Genomic DNA, 18,992 nt, shown 5'->3' with positions numbered 1-18,992 from the left:
GTATCCACAAGGACACGGGTTCTATCCTTGGCCTTCTCAGTGGGTTAAGAATCCAGCATTGCTGTGAGCTGTGGTATAGGTCACAGATGCAACTCAGATCCCACAATGCTGTAGCTATGGCATAGGCTGGTGGCTGCAGCTCTGATTTGACCCCTGGCCTGAGAATGTCCATATGCCGCAGGAGCAGCCCTAAAAAGACAAAAAGAAAAAAAAAATTGAGTTCTGATGTACACAATAAAAAAACACACTATTCATCACCATATAAAATACTTTGTTACGGTCTTATTAACAAGTACAAGATGACTTTTTTTTGTTGTCTTTTTGTCTTTTCTAGGGCCTCACTTGTGGCATATAGAGGTTCCCAGACTAAGGGTCTAATCAGAGCTGTAGCTGCCGGCCTATGCCAGAGCCACAGCAACATGGGATCAGAGCCATGTCTGCGACCTATACCACAGCTCATGGCAATGCCGGATCCCTAACCCACTGAGCAAGGCTAAGGGATTGAACCCGCAACCTCATGGTTCCTAGTCGGATTCGTTAACCACTGAGCCATGATGGCAACTCCCAAGATAAGTTTTTTGAACCTTGTTAAAAATGAGTTTTGAGGTGAGAAAAAAATCCAAATGAGGGAAAATTATATATTAGTATATTTTTCTATTAAAGATAAACATTAAAATAAATAAATGGAATTCCCATTGTGGCTCAGTGGAAATGAACCCAACTAGTATCCACGAGGATACAGGTTCAATCCCTGGCCTCACTCAGTGAGTTAAGGATCTGGTGTTGCTGCGAGCTGTCGTGTAGGTTGCAGTGGCTCAGATCCCACACTGCTGTGGCTGTGGCACAGGCCAGCAGCTGCAGCTCTCATTTGACCTCTAGCCCAGGAACACCCTATGCCATAGGTGCAGCCCTAAAAATAAATAAATAGTTTTGAGCCATATATGAAACATGCCTTTTAGTAATGGACACCAGGTTTTATGTGCTAGCTACATAGACTTACTGAAAAATAGTTTCTATAAAATCCTAAAAAAATGGTATAGATGACTAATGCAAATATTATTTGTATATTAAGCCCAATCAGACCAGTGAAAGGTTAAATTTACCATATAAATTATACCAGTAGTGATAAAAGATAAATTAGATAACATGAAATCTAAATAATAATGGTCACTGATAAAACACCTATAGGCAGGCTCTAATTTTTAGAGTAAGGTCCTTTTTAGCAATATGTTTAACAAATAAACTGCTTATAATGTCACTTAAATATTATTCAATTGTTATTAGGGTTGTTAGGGTAGAGTTCCAATAATCTGCATGAAGATCAAATCTCTCCATTAACTTCACCTATTACCATGGTGTAAATGAGGTGGAAACAAACAAACAAAAGAAAGAAAAATGTTCCTTTTTCATGACTCTACTTCTATTTTCAGGAATTTGACATAATATACTGTTTTTGTTAGAACAAGGCACTTTACTGCCATCTGCTGAAAAACTGTCATAACATACAAATCGATGATGTGAATAGATGCCCGCCCCCCCCCCCCAAGATGTAGTGCTTTTTGTGGGCTGCACAGCTTGCAAACTCATACTTGATAGTCCTGCCTCTACTACTCTCAATAGTGGACACAATATTTCCTACCAAACTTGAAGTCCTCAGTCTGAAACACTATAAACTACTATTCAGCTGAAGTCTTGATCACTAACAGGTACTTACATTCCAAAGAGTTTATATGTAGAATGTATGATATCAATGGGATAATAACAAGCATGTAAAGAGAAATTTTTTCAAAGGTACTAAGGAGGCAATTTAAGTTTTACAAGTTAAAAGAAGTTTTAAAACCTTAGATATTATAACCTGTATTTCTAAGTTAAAAATAAACCCATAAAGGTATAGAGGGAACATACCTTAACATAATAAAAGCCATTTATGACAAACCCACAGCAAATATAATATTTAATGGAGAAAAGCTGAAAGCCTTCCTGTTAAAATCTGGAACAAGACAAAGATGCCCACTCACACAACTTTTTTTCAACATAGTATTGGAAGTTCTGGCCATAGCAACTGGACAAACAAAGAAATAAAAGGTATCCAAATTGGAAGAGAAGAGGTAAAATTGTAACTTTATGCAGATGACATGATACTATATATAGAAAACCCTGAGGACTCTACACAAAAACTACTCCAACTGATCAAAGAATTCAGAAGAGCAGCAGAATACAAGGTTAACATTCAGAAATCTGTTGCATTTCTGTATGCAACAATAAAATATTAAAAAAGGAATATAAAAACAAACACCTTTTAAAATTGTACCCCCAAAAATTAAATACCTAGGAATAAACCTGACTAAGGAGGTGAAAGACTTATATACTGAGAACGATAAAGCATTAATCAAGGAAATGAAAGAGAATTCCAAGAAATGGAAAGATATTCCATGCTCCTGGATTATAAGAATTAATATCGTTAAAATGGCCATAGTACCCAAAGCAATCTGCAGATTCAATGCAATCCCTATCAAATTACCCATGACATTTTTCACAGAACTAGAACAAGCCAAAAATTTATACGGAACCATATAAAAGACCCAGAATTGCCAAAGCAATCCTGTAGGAAAAAACAAACAAACAAACAAACAAGCAGGAGGCATAATCTCTCAGACTTCAGAGAATTACTTAAAGCCACAGTCAAGACAGTGTGGTACTGGTACCAAAACAGATATACAGACCAATGGAACAAAACAGAGAAGCTAGAAATAAACCCGGACACCTATGGTCAATTAATCGACAAAGGTGGCAAAAATATAAAATGGGAAAAGGACCGTCTTTTCAGCAACTGGTGCTGGGAAAACTGGACAGTCCTATGTAAACCCATGAAACTGAAACACACCCTCACACCATGCACAAAAATAAACTCAAAATGGCTTAAAGACTTAAATATAAGACAAGACACCATCAAACTCCTGGAAGAGAACACAGGCAAAACATTCTCTGACATCAACTGTACAAATGTTTTCTTAGGTCAGTCTCCCAAGGCACAGAAATAAAAACAAAAATAAACCAATAAGACCTAATCAAACGGACAAGCTTTTGCACAGCAAAGGAAACCATTAAAAAAAAGGACAACCTATGAAATGGGAGAAGACAGTTTCAAACAATGCAGCTGACAAGGGCTTAATCTCTAAAATATACAAGCAATTTATACAACTCAAGCAAAAAAATCCAAAACCAACAACCCAATTGAAAAATGGTCAGAAGACCTGAGTAGACATTTCTCCAAAAAGATACACAGATGGCCAACAGGCACATGAAAAAATGCTCAACATCACTAATTATTAGAGTAGTGCCAATTCAAAACTACAATGAGGTACCACTTCACACTAGTCAGAGTGGCCATCATTAATAAGTCCACAAATAACAAGTGCTGGAGAAGGTGTGAAGAAAAGGATACCCTCCTACACTGTTGGTGGGAGTGTATATTGGTACAACTACTATGGAAAACAGTATGGGGATACCTCAGAAAACTAAATCTAGAACTACCATATGATCCAGCAATCCCACTTTTGGGCATATATCTGGATGAAACTTTCCTTGAAAAAGCTACATGTACCTGTATGTTCATTGTAGCAGTATTCACAATAGCTAAGACATGGAAACAACCTAAATGTCTATCAACAGATGAATGAATTAAGATGTGGTATATATACACAATGGACTACTACTCAGCCATGAAAAAGAATGAACCAATGCCATTTGCAGCAACATGGATGGAATTAGAAACTCTTATACTAAGTGAAGTAAGTCAGAGAAAGACAAATACCATATCATATGATATCACTTGTATCTGGAATCTAATATATGGTACAAATGAAACTTTACACAGAAAAGAAACTCGTGGACTTGAAGCCTGGGGGAGAGGGAGGGAGTGGGGTGGACTGGGAGTCTGGGATTAATAGATGCAAACTATTGCATTTGGAGTGGGTAAGCAATGAGATCCTCCTGTATAGCACAGGGAACCATATCTAGTCACTTGCGATGGAACATGATGGAGGATAATGTGAGAAAAAGAATACATACATAGGTATGACAGGGTCACTTTGTTGTACAGCAGAAATTGACAGAACATTGCAAATCAACTATAATGGAAAAAATGAAAATCTTAAAATGGAAAAAAATAAATAAATAAACCCACAAATGTTTCCTTAGCATTAGTGTGGTCAGTTTAAGAAGGCACTCTATTCAATAACAAAGTACTGATATCCATTTATAAAACATTCTCATAATACTTTCTTAATATAACAACATTCAAGATACTCCTTTAGATACCAAACCAGTATCACATCTCTTGTATATTCAAATGCTCAGAAATTTGACACATGTATTCAAATTTCGTCAATTCAAAGATTGTCACATGTATTCTCATTACCCAAATTGGCTCTTAAAGGCTAAACTAATCAAAAGAAGAAGGCAAGAGAAAAGTGTTAGCTAAAGACATGTGGTATACCATCTTATCCTCTAATATAGCCAGAAGGATATCTTTACAAATTATTCATTTTAGTTAAATTAGAAAATTTTAGGAATTTATTTTTTGCTTACTTTGGATTGTATCACTTCCTTTTATATAATTTTTAATTGTGTAAGAATAACCATATATCCTGGTTTTCCAGAAACAGTTCTGATGTATGGCTGTCGGCCCAACAACTGATAGTCCCCCCTTTGCACTGCAAAGTGTCCCACTTCATACACTTTAACCCCGACCCAGTCTTACTGATAAACAATTAAAATTCTGCAAGCTGAAATTTGGACTCAGCATGTACTAATGGTTTAGCGATAACTGAGATGAAAAGCAAAAGCTATAACAAAGTTATCAGAGAAAGATTAGATAAATTGTGATGGATAACAGTTTATCTATTTTAAATGATTCAGGCTTTACAACGAGATAAAACAGAAATATGCAATTACATTTGTGGAGTTCATTTCAACTGGGTCTTCCAACTCCTAATAAAAGTACAAATAAATGTTTTATGTGTATTTTCTCCTGCAAGAGTTTCTATCTTCTGTTTTCATTTGTATCTATCAAATCCATAAATTATTTAGTATCTCCTTTTTTTCTGTATGAAATAATCATTTGAGATTTTTAAAGTATTAAACTGTCACTAAAAGGACTGTTTGAAATTTTTGTTGTCACTTTGCTACTATGTATATTAACAAAAAGCAAAGTTTAGAGCAATGTTTTTACAATGTAATATTCTATGACATTCTTTTTTAATTTACTGAGCCTCACAGAAAGACCAAAATCTAATTTCTTTAAAAGAAAGGATTATTGTTGGACATGGCAATTACTCCCACTGAAGTCTTAGGAAAAATACAAGCTCCTAAGTAGTCATTCAACAACATCCCTTATTATACTCAAATTATTTAAATATTAAATATCCTGATTTCATAAGGCTATCCCAATTAAGAGTCCATTTTAGTTAGCTTCATGGTAGAAGTAGTAATGAAATTCACGAGCTCTTTCAAGGTGGCAGCCATACACATGACGTTTTATGCGTCTCAAAAAAATTTATAATTCCTCAGATGGTTTGCCTATAACATAACTTCTACATGTAGGATTGTGATCACTTTGCATTTCTGTTACAAACTAATGTAAATGAAGGTAGGAACCAAAATGTTTTAAAAACCATATCTATTTTCATTTTTAAGAAACAATAACCATATTTTTAAAAAAGACATTAGGTTACTGCCTTTAAAGTTCAAGTTCCATCATCTTAAGATATAAACACACCTGGATATGAGATTTTTAAAAACCACACATACACACAAGCTCTAGGTAGAGCTGTAATAAACAAATTCCTTTTATAAACAAAATTTTAACTGAAAAGCCACAGTAGATGGAAAAAAAAGAAGAAAGGATATTACTTGGTAAAATCCAGTGACATCTACAATAGTTTTACAGCACATTTAAGCATTCTACGGTTTTATATCTTTACCTGCCTTCCATTTCTTAGTTGCTCCTTTAAAAATTGCCAATTATGATTATAGGTTCAACCTCAAACTTAGTCCTGATTTTGAGTGTCAGGAAAAGCAAAACAACACTCCAAATTTCTATGTTAATATTACAGCCTTACTTCAAAAATGATTTTATTTAAAATACAATGCCCATCATCTAAATGGAAAAGAAAAAAAAAAAAAGAAAGAAAACCAAGCAGCAATACATAATTATACATAATAGTTATTCATTATATGGGAAGTGTTTTTTTTAGGATGATATCTAAAATGTACTTGCTCTGTGAATCTCTTTAATAATTAAATTGACTTAGACTGACACTATCAAAAGTAAGAGTACTGTATAAGGGGCACAGATTTACAATACTGCTAGCCTTAAAAGCAGTAAAGCAAAAGAAAATACATCAAGTAGCACATGCACATCTTACAGAACTTCCACTGAACTATCAATGGCTTCTAGGCAATGTGCTCTTTTCCATAACTGTATTAACAACTACCAAAAAAGGAAAGATGAGATTGAAATCAATGGTACTGAACTGAATTGTTTGAAGCCAGTGCCCCACATGTGGGGAAAAGTGCATTTAGTTCAGCAGCAATATAGCACAGTGTGAAGATATTGTGCTTAGACGCAGATATTCCAAAACTGAAAGATGTACAAGGCAAGTCAAGATATAAAACCATAGTACACTGTTAAATAACCTTGAAACATACATATATTGCAGTGTTCAAAGAAAAACATTCATTTCATTTTACAAGGCTAGGGAGAAATCCTTAAAGTTACCTATTGGCGTAGTTTATGATATAATAAATACATATCTATATAGCATTGTATATACACATGTAGAATGTGTGTTTGTTTGTATCTTTTTCTTTTTTGCCAAATTATTCTGTTAGTTTTTGTGGATCTGCAACTTTCAGGAATGAAAACTCCTTTGCACAATTTTCTGTTCCCTCAAACTTAAGAGATACTTATACTAGAAAAGGTCTCAATATACACTCCCAAGCCATAGACTCACTTCAGATATTTTGCTTCACAACTGATAAGAGAAATACAATTAAAGGATTTCTAGAATTTTTTACTATCTTTTCACATTGCCAGTTATTTCAACAAGCAAATATCTCTGAATATTTAAATCAGCTGATGCAAATTCTTTAGTAGAGTATATAAACTCTAGATCTGATTAAAACAGAGCAAATCAAAACAAAAAAAAAATCCAGTGATTTACTCTGACTGTAAACAATATATAAAATTCAAATCTCAAATTTCAAAATAAGTTAAAGAAAAATTCTACCTTCAGGGCCTAGAATACTATAAAGATCTCACCATTGGTAAAGGGAAAATATATATGAAAAGTTGCAACAAAATTGTTTGCCCATTATTTTTGCTAAGAGAAAGTATATCTACTATACTACCTCTGGCCCTTAAATTTAATAACTCCATAATTTGTTGGCATATGTTTTAAGAAACTGGCATATCATATTACACAACAGAAAAACATCCATCAAGTTCAGCAAAGAAAACTTATATAAGCCTTTTGTACAGAATTAAAAAAAATCTAAATGGCTATGATTCCTCTATTAGCAGAAACACATAACGCAGTCTTTATAAATCTGCCAAATATATCAATATCTACATAAATAGATACAGATATAGATATGAAACATTAATGGCAGTCTATTTTTGAACAGTGTGTGGGACCAGCAGATTTGTATCAGACCATGGCACGATATGGACCCTGCATCTTTAGGAACTGGATGATGAAAGAAGGACCCCCAGCAACAATCTGAGGTGGAAGGTGACTGAGCGGACAGTTCTCAATACTCATGATTGAAAGCTTGCTACAAAGAGCCAGCTCAAAGGGAAGGCTATGCAGGTTGGGGTTGTCATTCAAATACAGTTCTTCTAGATTCTCCAGTGTACCTGTTTTAAAAAATAAAATTAATTATTATTATATTTTTTTAAATTGTTACTATTTTAAAAGTTCAACTGGTATGATGCTATCCTGAGCATGATGTATACTGAATATACATTTCCTCTTATTCTCTTAATTTTCAGGCTCTCTACAACCATGGATCTCAAACTTTACTGCATATTCACGTAATTTGTGAGAATGAAAAAAAATCTTGATATTGAAGTCATACTCTATACCAATTAAATCAGAATCTCTTCCTTTATAGTTGGTATTTAAGATTGGATTTTTTTGGAAAAATACATATACTACATCTCTGGAAGCTCTCTAGAGCTTGGCATTCATGTGTATTCTTTCAAAATTCCAAAAGTAAGTTTACTATTTAGTCAGGGCCTATAATCACCTTCCTGTTGGAGAAAATGTGATAATCTCGTTTATTAATAAATTTCTCATGTGAAAGGTTTTTGTTACTTTGTATAAATCTTTCACTAAGACAGTTATCACATATTTGGCAGTAAGCCAAAAATAAATTTATATCATCTTTTAAAAGTTTTTTTTAGGCGCTCTCACTGTGTTGCAACAGGACTGGTGGCATCATGGGAGCTGCTGGGATGTGGGTTCAATCCCCGGCCTGGCACAGTGGGTTAGGGGTCTGGCACTGCCGCTAGGTCGAGACTGTGGCTCTGATCGGATCCCTGGCTCCATATGCTGTGGGGCAGCCAAAAATGACCAAAAAAAGTTTTTCTTAAACTGTCTTAGGATACTCATATTTTCTAGGCAAATGTCTGAAGTAACTGCATGAGGCCATCTGAATAAATATACTAGAAATAAGAGTGTAAAGTTGCCTTGTGTGTTTCCAACTTTTTTGCCTTTATTTTTTTGCTTTTTAGGGCACACTTGCAGCATATGGAAGTTCTCTAGGCTAGGGGTTGAATCCGAGCTGTAGCTGCTGGCCAACGCCACAGCCACAGCAACAGCAACGTGGGATCCAAGCCACATCTGTGACCTACATCACGCTCACAGCAATACCAGATCCTTAACCCACTGAGCAAGGCCAGCAATTGAACTTGGATCCTCATGGTCACTCGGTTCAGAGCTGCTAAGCCACAACAGGAGCTCCCCATGTGTTTCCAGTTTTTAAACCTCAAAGTTTGTAATATTTGACTAGTAGTATGTAAAAAGAAAAAACTAATAAAAGAAGAGTTACCAGGTAATGGATGTATTTAAGATGTTATTTCTTATTCAGAGCAATCCTATGGAAGTTACTATTATCCTTGTTTTACATGTAGGAAACTTGAAGCTTAGACAGTTTCTGTACCTCAGCCAAAGCCACAAAACCAATATAGGCAGCAGATCCAGATTCTGAAACTGTCTATTTCACTCCAAAACCACTCTTAACCACTAACCTATACCACCTCTGGGACATCATGGTATAATGAGTGACATAATACATACGATTACTAATTTAAGAGCTACTATGTGACCTTAATCAATTTACTCTCTGTAAAATGAGAAAACTTGCACTGCCTAAAATTCAAGATGTTCAGATTAATAGTATGAAATAATGGTATGAAAACACTTAGAAAATTCTAAAGTACTCTCAAATATTAATATTAATCACATACTAATATCAATCCTAAAACCTCATATAGAAATATATTTTGGCATAAGACACCATTAATTTAATTCAAGCTTATATAATTTTTAAATTTGGAAGAAACATAAAATAACTCCTTTAGGAGTTCCCTGATGGCTCAGCTGGTTACTGCTGTGGTACAGGTTTGATTCCTGGACTGGGAAGTTCCACATGCTGTGGGCATGGCCATGAAATGAATGAATGAATGAATGAATAAAGTAACACACTCCTCTAAATTAAAGTTAAACCTACTGAACTATAAGTATGCTAAAACATTCTCAAATACAATGGTAGCTCTAACACCCCATGAGGAAACCTAATCAAAACCAATCAACCAACTACTACTGGTGCACTACAAAAAAATCTTGAGCCCAATGTAACCTGATTAAGTTAACAAAAATAGTGCATTTGTCATATATATCTGAAATACTGCATGAACACACAAGAGCAAATTATTAGCACAGTCAAGTATCCCAAGAGTTCATACCAATTTCCTCAGGAAGATGAGTAAGTAGGTTCTCTCCAAGGCCTAAATGTGTGAGATTGGTAAGGTGACCAATGCCTCTGGGAAGAGTGGTCAACTGGTTGTTTGTCAAGACTAATTTCTAAAAGATTAACAAAATAAAAGACGGTTACACATATATTTCCTATAACCAATGTAGATTAAAAAATAATCTGCTAAACTAACAAGTTCAATAGGGAAATTATATAAGAATCACTAAGTAAGTTTTTCTTTCAAAAAAACACCATTTGTTAGAAAGATAAAAGCAGATATATTACATGAACATAAAATTCAGCCCTAATGCTGTAAGAGGAAAATCTACCGGTTCAAGAATAAGAAAATGTGCAACTTGGATTGCACCCCCAAAACATTAATCATACACCTACAAAATCATCTGGATAATGTTTTACCTGTAAATCCTTAAGATAGGCAATTTCATTTGGCAAGGATTCCAATTTGTTCTCCTCTAGATCCAACTCTCTTAACTTCCTAAGGTTTCCAAGACCATGGGGAAGCTTCTTTAGAAGATTGTTTGATAATATCAGAACCTAAAGAGAAATTATTGACAATGTTTAGAAAGTCATGAAATAGAATTACATATTATTGTGTGGCTTAACATTTATTAACCAATGCTAATTTACTAAACAATGAATAAGAAGGGGATTGTTTAATTATATAAGATAAAACATTAAACTTACTACTTTTTTTTTTTTTTTGTCCTTTTGCTATTTTTTGGGGCCACTCCCGTGGCATATGGAGGTTCCCAGGCTAGGGGTCTAATCGGAGCTGTAGCCACTGGCCTACGCCAGAGCCACAGCAACGCGGGATCCGAGCCGCGTCTGCAACCTACACCACAGCTCACGGCAACGCCGGATCTTAACCCACTGAGCAGGGGCAGGGATCGAACCCGCAACCTCATGGTTCCTAGTCGGATTCATTAACCGCTGCGCCACGACGGGAACTCCTAAACTTACTACTTTGAAAAAAATCACTATAGTTATTTGCGGCAAAATATTTTATTTAAGCCAAAACTAATGAGAGCAAAAGGACATAATTCAAACTAAATTATGCAAAATATAAAATTATTAACTACTTGCACTAAGATTCATATAGTAAATAGTATCTTGATACTGAATATTTACAAATACCAATCTTTTTTTTTTTCTTTTTATGGCCACACCTGTGGCAAATGGAAGTTCCCAGGTTAGAAGCTGAATAAGAGCTACAGCTGCAGGCCTGTGCCACAGCCACAGTGACACCGGATCTGAGCCGCATCTGTGACCTATGTAGCTTGCAGCAACACCAGATCCTTAACTCACTGAATGAGGCCAGGGAACCCGTAACCTTGTGGACACTATCTCGGGTTCTTAACCCCACTGAGCCACTATGGGAACTCCCACAAATATCTAATAGGAAACTAATTACAAAACTCCTTAAAAGCATCACTTAAGGGACATAACAACTTACTTCTAACCTTCCCATATCAATCCACTACAGTTATTATTTGTGGTATATTTATTATACTGCAAAGCATCCTGCAAGATCTGGAAGAAGGGAAAAAAAGGCTAAAGAAGATATAGTTCTTATTCTCCATGACGTTACAACAGGGGAGGGATAGCTAGGAAAGTAATACTGAGTTTGGGGATAGTGAAAAGAGCACTGAATGGAAAGATCTAAATAAGGTTCCAGATAATTTTTTATGCCCACTTATTTCCCCCAAAGTTATACCATGTATAATGAAATAAACATATGCAGTTTAAGACCAAGGAAATAATAACAGCAACCATCATTTATTGAGTTTACTACTATTTGCAGGCACTATACTAAATGCAAAGTGTGCATTATTGCATTTAATCCTCACTACAATTCTATGAGGAGAGTACTATTATTCCCATTTCATAGCTGAGAAAACTGAAGCTTGGGCAGGTTAAATCCATAAATAAAGAGAGATGAAAATGGAATTGTACCCAGATTTGTTTGGCTTCAAAGCTCCTGCTTCTAACTATTACACCATACTATTTCACCTTATTAAATACAGTAACAACAGAATAGAGAAAATAGATCTTTTAAAAACATGAATACAGAAGACATTTTTAGAAATACTTATCTACCATTAGTAAGCTTTTTCATCAAAAGGATGAAAACGCTAGGGTGGAGGCAGGAGAAATCATTCCTCACTGAGGAGGTAACAAAAAATAGATCTTTAATTATGAAAAATAATTTTAAAAGAACAATTTAAGGGGATGAAAAGAGAGCAGTCTAGATACTGGGAACAATAAGACAGAGCCATAAATATGCACACATTGCCAACAAGCAAAATAATCAATTTAGTTAGTAAATAAAAGAGGAGGTGAGTAATTAGGATGGAAAAGTAGGTCAGAATTATATGAAAGGTTCAGAATGCCAATCTGTGAAACCATAATTACTTTGGTAGACAACAGTGCAGCATTCTTAAACAGAGTTAAGGAAAAAACAACATGTTTAGAGTCCCTTTCTTTTAAAGATACTTTATAGCATTCAAATCTACCAACTTATAGTGGATAAGAGTAATTCAAAAGCATTGAGCTCAGATTAAGTCATTAGTTCATCATTCCAATAGGGGTGTATGTTTAAGAGAGCACTAACATTTCTAATTATTATCTTCACCCACTTAGAAATAGTTTTTTAAATTGGAAACTTCATGACTGAGATAACTGTGGAAGAGTCTAAGGAGTTCTAAATGTTCTTTAAACTTACCTCAAGAGAAACAAGACCAGACACATCCTCAGGGATCTTTGTGAGCTGATTAGTAGCTAAATTCAACTCTACCATACTGGTCCAAGTTCCAAAATCCAAGGGAAGTGATGTCAACTGATTGTCCTGGCAAAGACAAAAAAAAAAGAAGCATACAAGGTAGAACCACAAAACCAAAACTCCATATATATCTCCATATAGAAAGAAATTCTTAATTAAACATAAAAACATATTCCCTTTTTTGATATCTAAATATAGAAGGGAAAAAGGCAACAAAAACTCTAAGCCTCCAAAGTTTTTCGTGTGATAATTAGGTTTTTATTTTAAGCCTCAACTGGAAGTTGTTCCTATGTGATTATCTGTATTGGATATGGAAAAATACACTATACAGACCAACACTTGAGATCTCAAAGTTCCCAGGGATAAATACAATGTTTTTCCTCACTTGACAATAATGTACAGAAATCACTGAATAGAATGTGGTATTCATGAGCACACTGGAAGAAATAATCATAGCCCACAAGGAATCCAGATAAGCTCAGTAATTCCTGAGATGCTGAGCAATGAGGTGGGGAGGAAAAAAAGTTTTAGTAAGACAGAAACATAAATCAGTAAGACACTAATAAAATGTCCACGATTTTACCTTAAAAATCCATAAGATGGTAAAAACATAATTATCATTGAGTGATAAAAACAAATGATCAGTGTCATCCTAATTTTGTTAAAAAATGAGATTATAGCTATACACAGGAAAAAATAGTGAAATATATGCCAGTGATGCACTAGTTTTTTTCCCTTGCTTCCTCATATTCACTTCTAAAGCAACTCTTACCACTGTTGTGTGCTGGGGTATTAATACTGAGAGGGGACCATCAGTACCCCCTCCCAGCCAAAACTACTGATAGTTAATTAATAGTATTATAAAGCATTTTCACTAACAAAATTTACTATTGGTACTTATATGAGGAGGAAAATATCAGCAATCATTTTGACTTCTTTCAAGAAAAAGTTCTATAAAACATTTGTCATGATTTTGAAGAAAAATTAAGTCCAAAGCTCTATACAAAGTTTTGTTATTTCACTGAAAACAACAAGCCTTTCCGAGCTAACATATTACAGTAATATAGTATCTATAAAAATGTTTAACCAAGTGAACACCTGGACTGGTCTCTAAGCTCTGCATTACAAATTGAACATTTAGAACTAACGCTATCACCACACTAAATCTCATATAACCAGACATTTCATACTTGTTTAAGATTATAAGGTTATCCTGAATCTCCACTAGTTCACTTATTATATACTTCCAATTATCCTAAAAGATACATATACTGTTGAAGTATAAACAGAATTGAAAAATTATACATTAGACTGTAGTTTAAAGAACTACAATTATGTCAAAATGATTCATTGAAGACAAAAAGACATAGTATGACACAATATAAAGAACACTACATCTGGAAGCAGGAATCCAGGTTTCCTGGATTCCTACACCTCAGCCATGACTTAGCTATGTGGCCAATTATTACCTCTGGGTTTAAAGTTTGTTTGCTACAATTAAATCACTGGAAAAAATCATTTTTCATTTCTTTCCTCTGTTTGCAATCAAATTATTTTTCTTTATTACAAAATGTGAAACTCATTCACTGTAGAGAATATAGACAAGGAAAAAGAAACTAAAGATCACCTGTCAGGAGAAAATATTTGCAAATCATGTATCTGACAAGAGAGTAACATCCAAAATATATGAGGAATTCATATGATTCAGCAGCAAAACACTCCAAACAATCCAATTAAAAAATGCACACAGGATCTAAACAGACATTTTTCCAAAAAGACATACAGCTTGGCAACAGGTACATGAAAATGTGCTCAGTCACTAAGCACCAGGAACTGCAAATCAAAACCACAATGGCATTATCACCTCACACCTGTCATAATGGCTATATTAATATGCATAGAAAAGTGAACCACTGTGCACTGCTGATAGGAATGTAAATTGCTACAGCCACTTTGGAAAACAGTATGGACATTCCTCAAAAAGTTATAAAAATATATAACTACCATATGATCCAGCAATCCCGCTCCTGGGTAACAAAATGAAGAAAACAAAAACACTAACTCAAAAAGAAATATGCACCCTCTGGAGTTCCCATCATGGCTCAGTGGTAATGAATCTGACTAGTAACCATGAGGATGTGAGTTCAATCACTGGCCTCGCTCAGTGGGTTAAGGATCTGGCATTGCGGTGAGCTGTGGTGGAGGGTCAAAGACTCGGCCCAGATCCCATGTTGCTGTAACTGTGGTGTAGGCCAGCAGCTGCAGCTCCAATTTGACCCCTAGCCTGGGAACTTCCATATGTCACAGGTGCAGCTCAAAGGCAAAAAAAAAAAAAAAAAAAAAAAAAAAAAAAAAAAAAAGAAAACAAAAAAAAGAAATATGCACCCTCATGTTCACTGCAACATTATTTACAATAAAGATATGGAAACAACGTAAGTGTTCATCAGTTAATCAATGGATAAAGATAATGTGGTAGAGTTCCTGTTGTGGCTCAGCAAGTTAAAGACCTGTTGTCTCTGTGAGGAGGCAGGTTCAATCCCTGGCCTGGCTCAGGTTAAGGATCTGGCGCTGCCACAAGCTGTATGGTAAGTCACAGATGTCACTTAGATCTGGTGTTGCCATGGCTATGGCATAGGCCCCAGGTGCAGCTCCTATTCAACCCCTGGCCCATGAACTCTCTATACGCTGTAGGTGCGGCCATAAAAAGAAAGAAAGAAAAAGATATGGTATATATATTTAATGAAATACTATCCAGTCATAAAAAAGAATAAAAATCTTTCCATCTGTGAGGCCACTGATAGACTTTTGAGGGCATTAAGATAAATAAAAGAAGTCAGATAAAAAGAGAAAAATACCATATGATCTCACTTATATGTGGACTCTTAAGAAAACAGGCAACAACAACAAGAGTTCCCTGGTGGCCTAGCAGGTTAAGGATCCCAGTTGTCATTGCTATGGCTCAGATCACCGCTGTGGTGGGGGTCAGATCCCTGGCCTAGGAACTTCCACATCTCTAGGGTGCCACCCCCGAAAACGAAACAATAAAACAACAACAACAAAAACCAAGCTCATACATACAAAGAACATAATGGTGGTTGCCAGAGGCAGGGAACAGAGGCAGTAGAAATAGACGGAAAGAGTCAAAAGGTCAAATGACACTGTGTTGCAAATGCTGAGAAAGTAAATCTAAAAAGTTCTCAGAAAAATTTCTATAACTAGAATGTATGTAACACAACTAGAATTACTGTAGTGATCAATTTAACAATATATATACAAATATCGAATCATTATGTTGGACACTGAAACAAATATAACACTGGATTATAAAATAATAAAGGAGCTCCAGTTGTGGCTCATAGGGTTAAGAATCTGACATAGTGTCCATGAAAATGGGGGTTCAATCCCTGGACTCTCTCAATGGGTTAAGGATCACAAACTGCAGCATAGGTCACAGATGTGGCTCAGATCTGGCATTGCTATCGCTATGGCATAGGCTGGCAGCTGCAGCTCCAATTTGACCTCTGCCCAGGGAACTTCCATATGCTGCAGGTATGGGCTTAAAAAGAAAAGAAAAAATTAGAATAAGAAAAACAATTTTTAAGATAAAAAAAGAGACACCCATAAATAATTTTGATATTCAAAGACAAACATTATATTTTGGTAAACACTGGCTATATGTATGCATATAAGTCTATAGCTATTTAACATATAATTAAACACATCAGGAGTTCCCGTTGTGGAGCAATGGAAACGAATCTGACTAGAAACCATGAGGTTGCGGGTTCGGTCCCTGGCCTTGCTCAGTGGGTTAAGGATCCAGTGTTGCTGTGAGCTGTGGTGTAGGTCTCAGATACAGCTCGGATCTGGCGTTGCTGTGTCTGTGGCGTAGGCTCACAGCTACAGCTCAGGTTGGACCCCTAGCCTGGGAACCTCCACATGCCATGGGTGTGGCCCTGAGACAAAAAGACAAAAACAAAAAACACATTAAACACAGCTCATAAAAATAATGTGTACAAAGAGAATTTACACGCTTAAATTTTTCCTACTTAGTAAATTTTAGAATATTTCAATTGGTATTTAATTTTCTATAGTATTATTTTTAAAGGCTTCATAGTATTCTACTGAAGATATTATGCTTTTAAGAAATTAAATCTCTATTAATTCTAACAAGGTGGTACCAATCAAGTAGAAAGGTCTGGAATAAATGTTCCTACAACCATGCTTTTAGGGACATTCATGATTATTTCTTTAGAAAAAACTGCAAGGTTCTAAGATATTTGTTATCTAACACAAATTGTCCTGAAGTATCCTTATTATCAGTTTAGACCCCATCAGCAAGATATAAGTACCCATTCATTACCCACACTAATAGATAAAGCATAAATATTAGAAGTACTAGTCATAGTTGTTTTTTCCCCCCAATACAAATAGACTTACCTTCATATTCAGTTTACTTAATACTTTTGCTCTGGAGAAAATCCCAAATGGGATTTTGTTGATTCGATTGTGTTCCATGTTGAGGGAATAGATGGTGGAAAATTGAGATGGACCACCTACTGGATATAACTGGAAGCAATTTCTAGCTAAGGTCAAACTATTTAGTTTCACAAGACTTGATAAAAGACTCTGTAAAAAAAAAAAAGAAAGAAAAAAAAAGAAAAGAAAAGAAATAAATATCAGAACTGTAACAAGACTTATTTTGTAGAGTGCAGAACAGCAGTCCCAAACACAAATGCCTCAAGAGTCCCTGAAGGTAACAAATGACACAGACTGGTTGGGCCGGTTCTGTGATTCCTCATCTAGAAGGAAAGTCATTACTCAGCTCTAGCTAATTGTTACCTTGCAGGAATGTGGAGCCAATGTAGTCAGATTTCCAGATTTTATAAGAAACAGGAAGTTCATTTACTTACATTAAATCTCCTGACTTTTATTCTTTGCCTTCAATTTATTTAAAACACTCTATAGGATAAAGAAAATACATCTGTGGATAAGAGGTTTTTCATGAATGGCCAGTTTGAGACGTTTATAAAAGCAGGAAAGGTGGTATCAGATAGTCCTGACTCTGAGTCCTGGCTCTGTCACTTGCTGTGTGATCAATCCAATCCAGGTCTTAGTTAAGTATCTATCTCTAAATTATTATTAAGATTAACACAAGCCAGAGTTCCCTGGTGACCTAGCAGTCAAGGACTCGGAATTGTCACTGCTGTGGCTCAGATTTGATCCCTCCCCCAGGAACTTCCGCATGCTGTAGATGCAGCCAAAAATTTAAAAAAATAAAAATATTAATATGATGCCTGGCACAGAGTAAGGTGTCATTCAGTAATTTAATGGTTCCTTTTAGGAATATTAAATTCAGAAGATAATAATACTTCCTGATATTATATAATACATGGCGTTTCCATATAGTAAATTTCTGAGGGAATATATATCAATCAAACAGGTATTTATTTAGCATATTCCCTCTTACTTCAGGCTCCATGTAACCACAGTGTTAGGTAATTAGGTATTATAAAAGAATCTCTGCCACAAAGAAGACTAAATTCCACTGAAAGAAAGAATGAGCAGACAGATAAGAAAATAATACATAACTGTATATAATCAATAATAAATGATACAGAATAGGCTCTTGCTAGTCAAAGCCTGGTTCAAGGAAGAGCAGCATCAGCATTCCCTGAGAGCTTGCTAGGCCCCTCTGCTACAGAATAACAATATCAATCTTGACAAGATTCCCAGGTGCTCTGTATGCTTATTAATGTTTGAGAGATACTGGTACAGGCTACACAATAGTTTTGAATCCTGGCCCTATTTTTTAGTAGCTGTGACTTTGGGCAAGTTAGTTCTCTGAACCTTAGTTTTATTCATTTGTAAAATGATGATGGCTTACTTTATAGGCTGTAGTAAAGATTTTTTTAAAGAAATAAAATGTAATACCTAGCATCATAATAAGTGCTCAAATTTTAAGTCCTTTAAATTCAAAGAAAAGAAACACTGGAATAACTGGAAAAGCAGGAAGGAGACTGAGTGGGCTAGATCTTAAAGGATGAAAAAAAAATATTCAGAAAAGTAGAAGAAAACATTTTGGATTGATAGGAAAAACCCAGGTAGAGAGAAAACACTGTGAGATGTGTGTTTTAAATAATGTTCAAATTTC

The 18,992-nt window shown here is 35.2% G+C and overlaps 1 protein-coding gene across 4 annotated transcripts in view; it reads right to left on the bottom strand.

The window, feature by feature from the left end:
* Positions 5,664-18,992, bottom strand: part of SHOC2 (SHOC2, leucine rich repeat scaffold protein) — a 96,207-nt gene continuing 82,878 nt past the window's right edge. For 2 of the 4 annotated variants that reach the window (XM_001927493.4, XM_013983728.2), the window contains 5 exons: positions 17,279-17,467; positions 12,785-12,907; positions 10,459-10,596; positions 10,034-10,151; positions 5,664-7,921 (listed from right to left, as the gene is read on the bottom strand). In XM_001927493.4, the coding sequence (XP_001927528.1) occupies positions 7,713-7,921; positions 10,034-10,151; positions 10,459-10,596; positions 12,785-12,907; positions 17,279-17,467 (777 nt within the window). In that variant the 3' untranslated portion in view covers positions 5,664-7,712. The remainder of the gene's footprint in view (positions 7,922-10,033; positions 10,152-10,458; positions 10,597-12,784; positions 12,908-17,278; positions 17,468-18,992) is intronic. The other 2 variants (XM_005671457.3, XM_005671458.3) reach the window with 1 other exon arrangement.

Source organism: Sus scrofa, chromosome 14, assembly GCF_000003025.6.
Source record: "Sus scrofa isolate TJ Tabasco breed Duroc chromosome 14, Sscrofa11.1, whole genome shotgun sequence".
Lineage (NCBI taxonomy): Eukaryota > Metazoa > Chordata > Mammalia > Artiodactyla > Suidae > Sus > Sus scrofa.
Note: the sequence above shows the minus strand (reverse complement) of the source record. Positions and strands in the feature narration are given on the sequence as shown.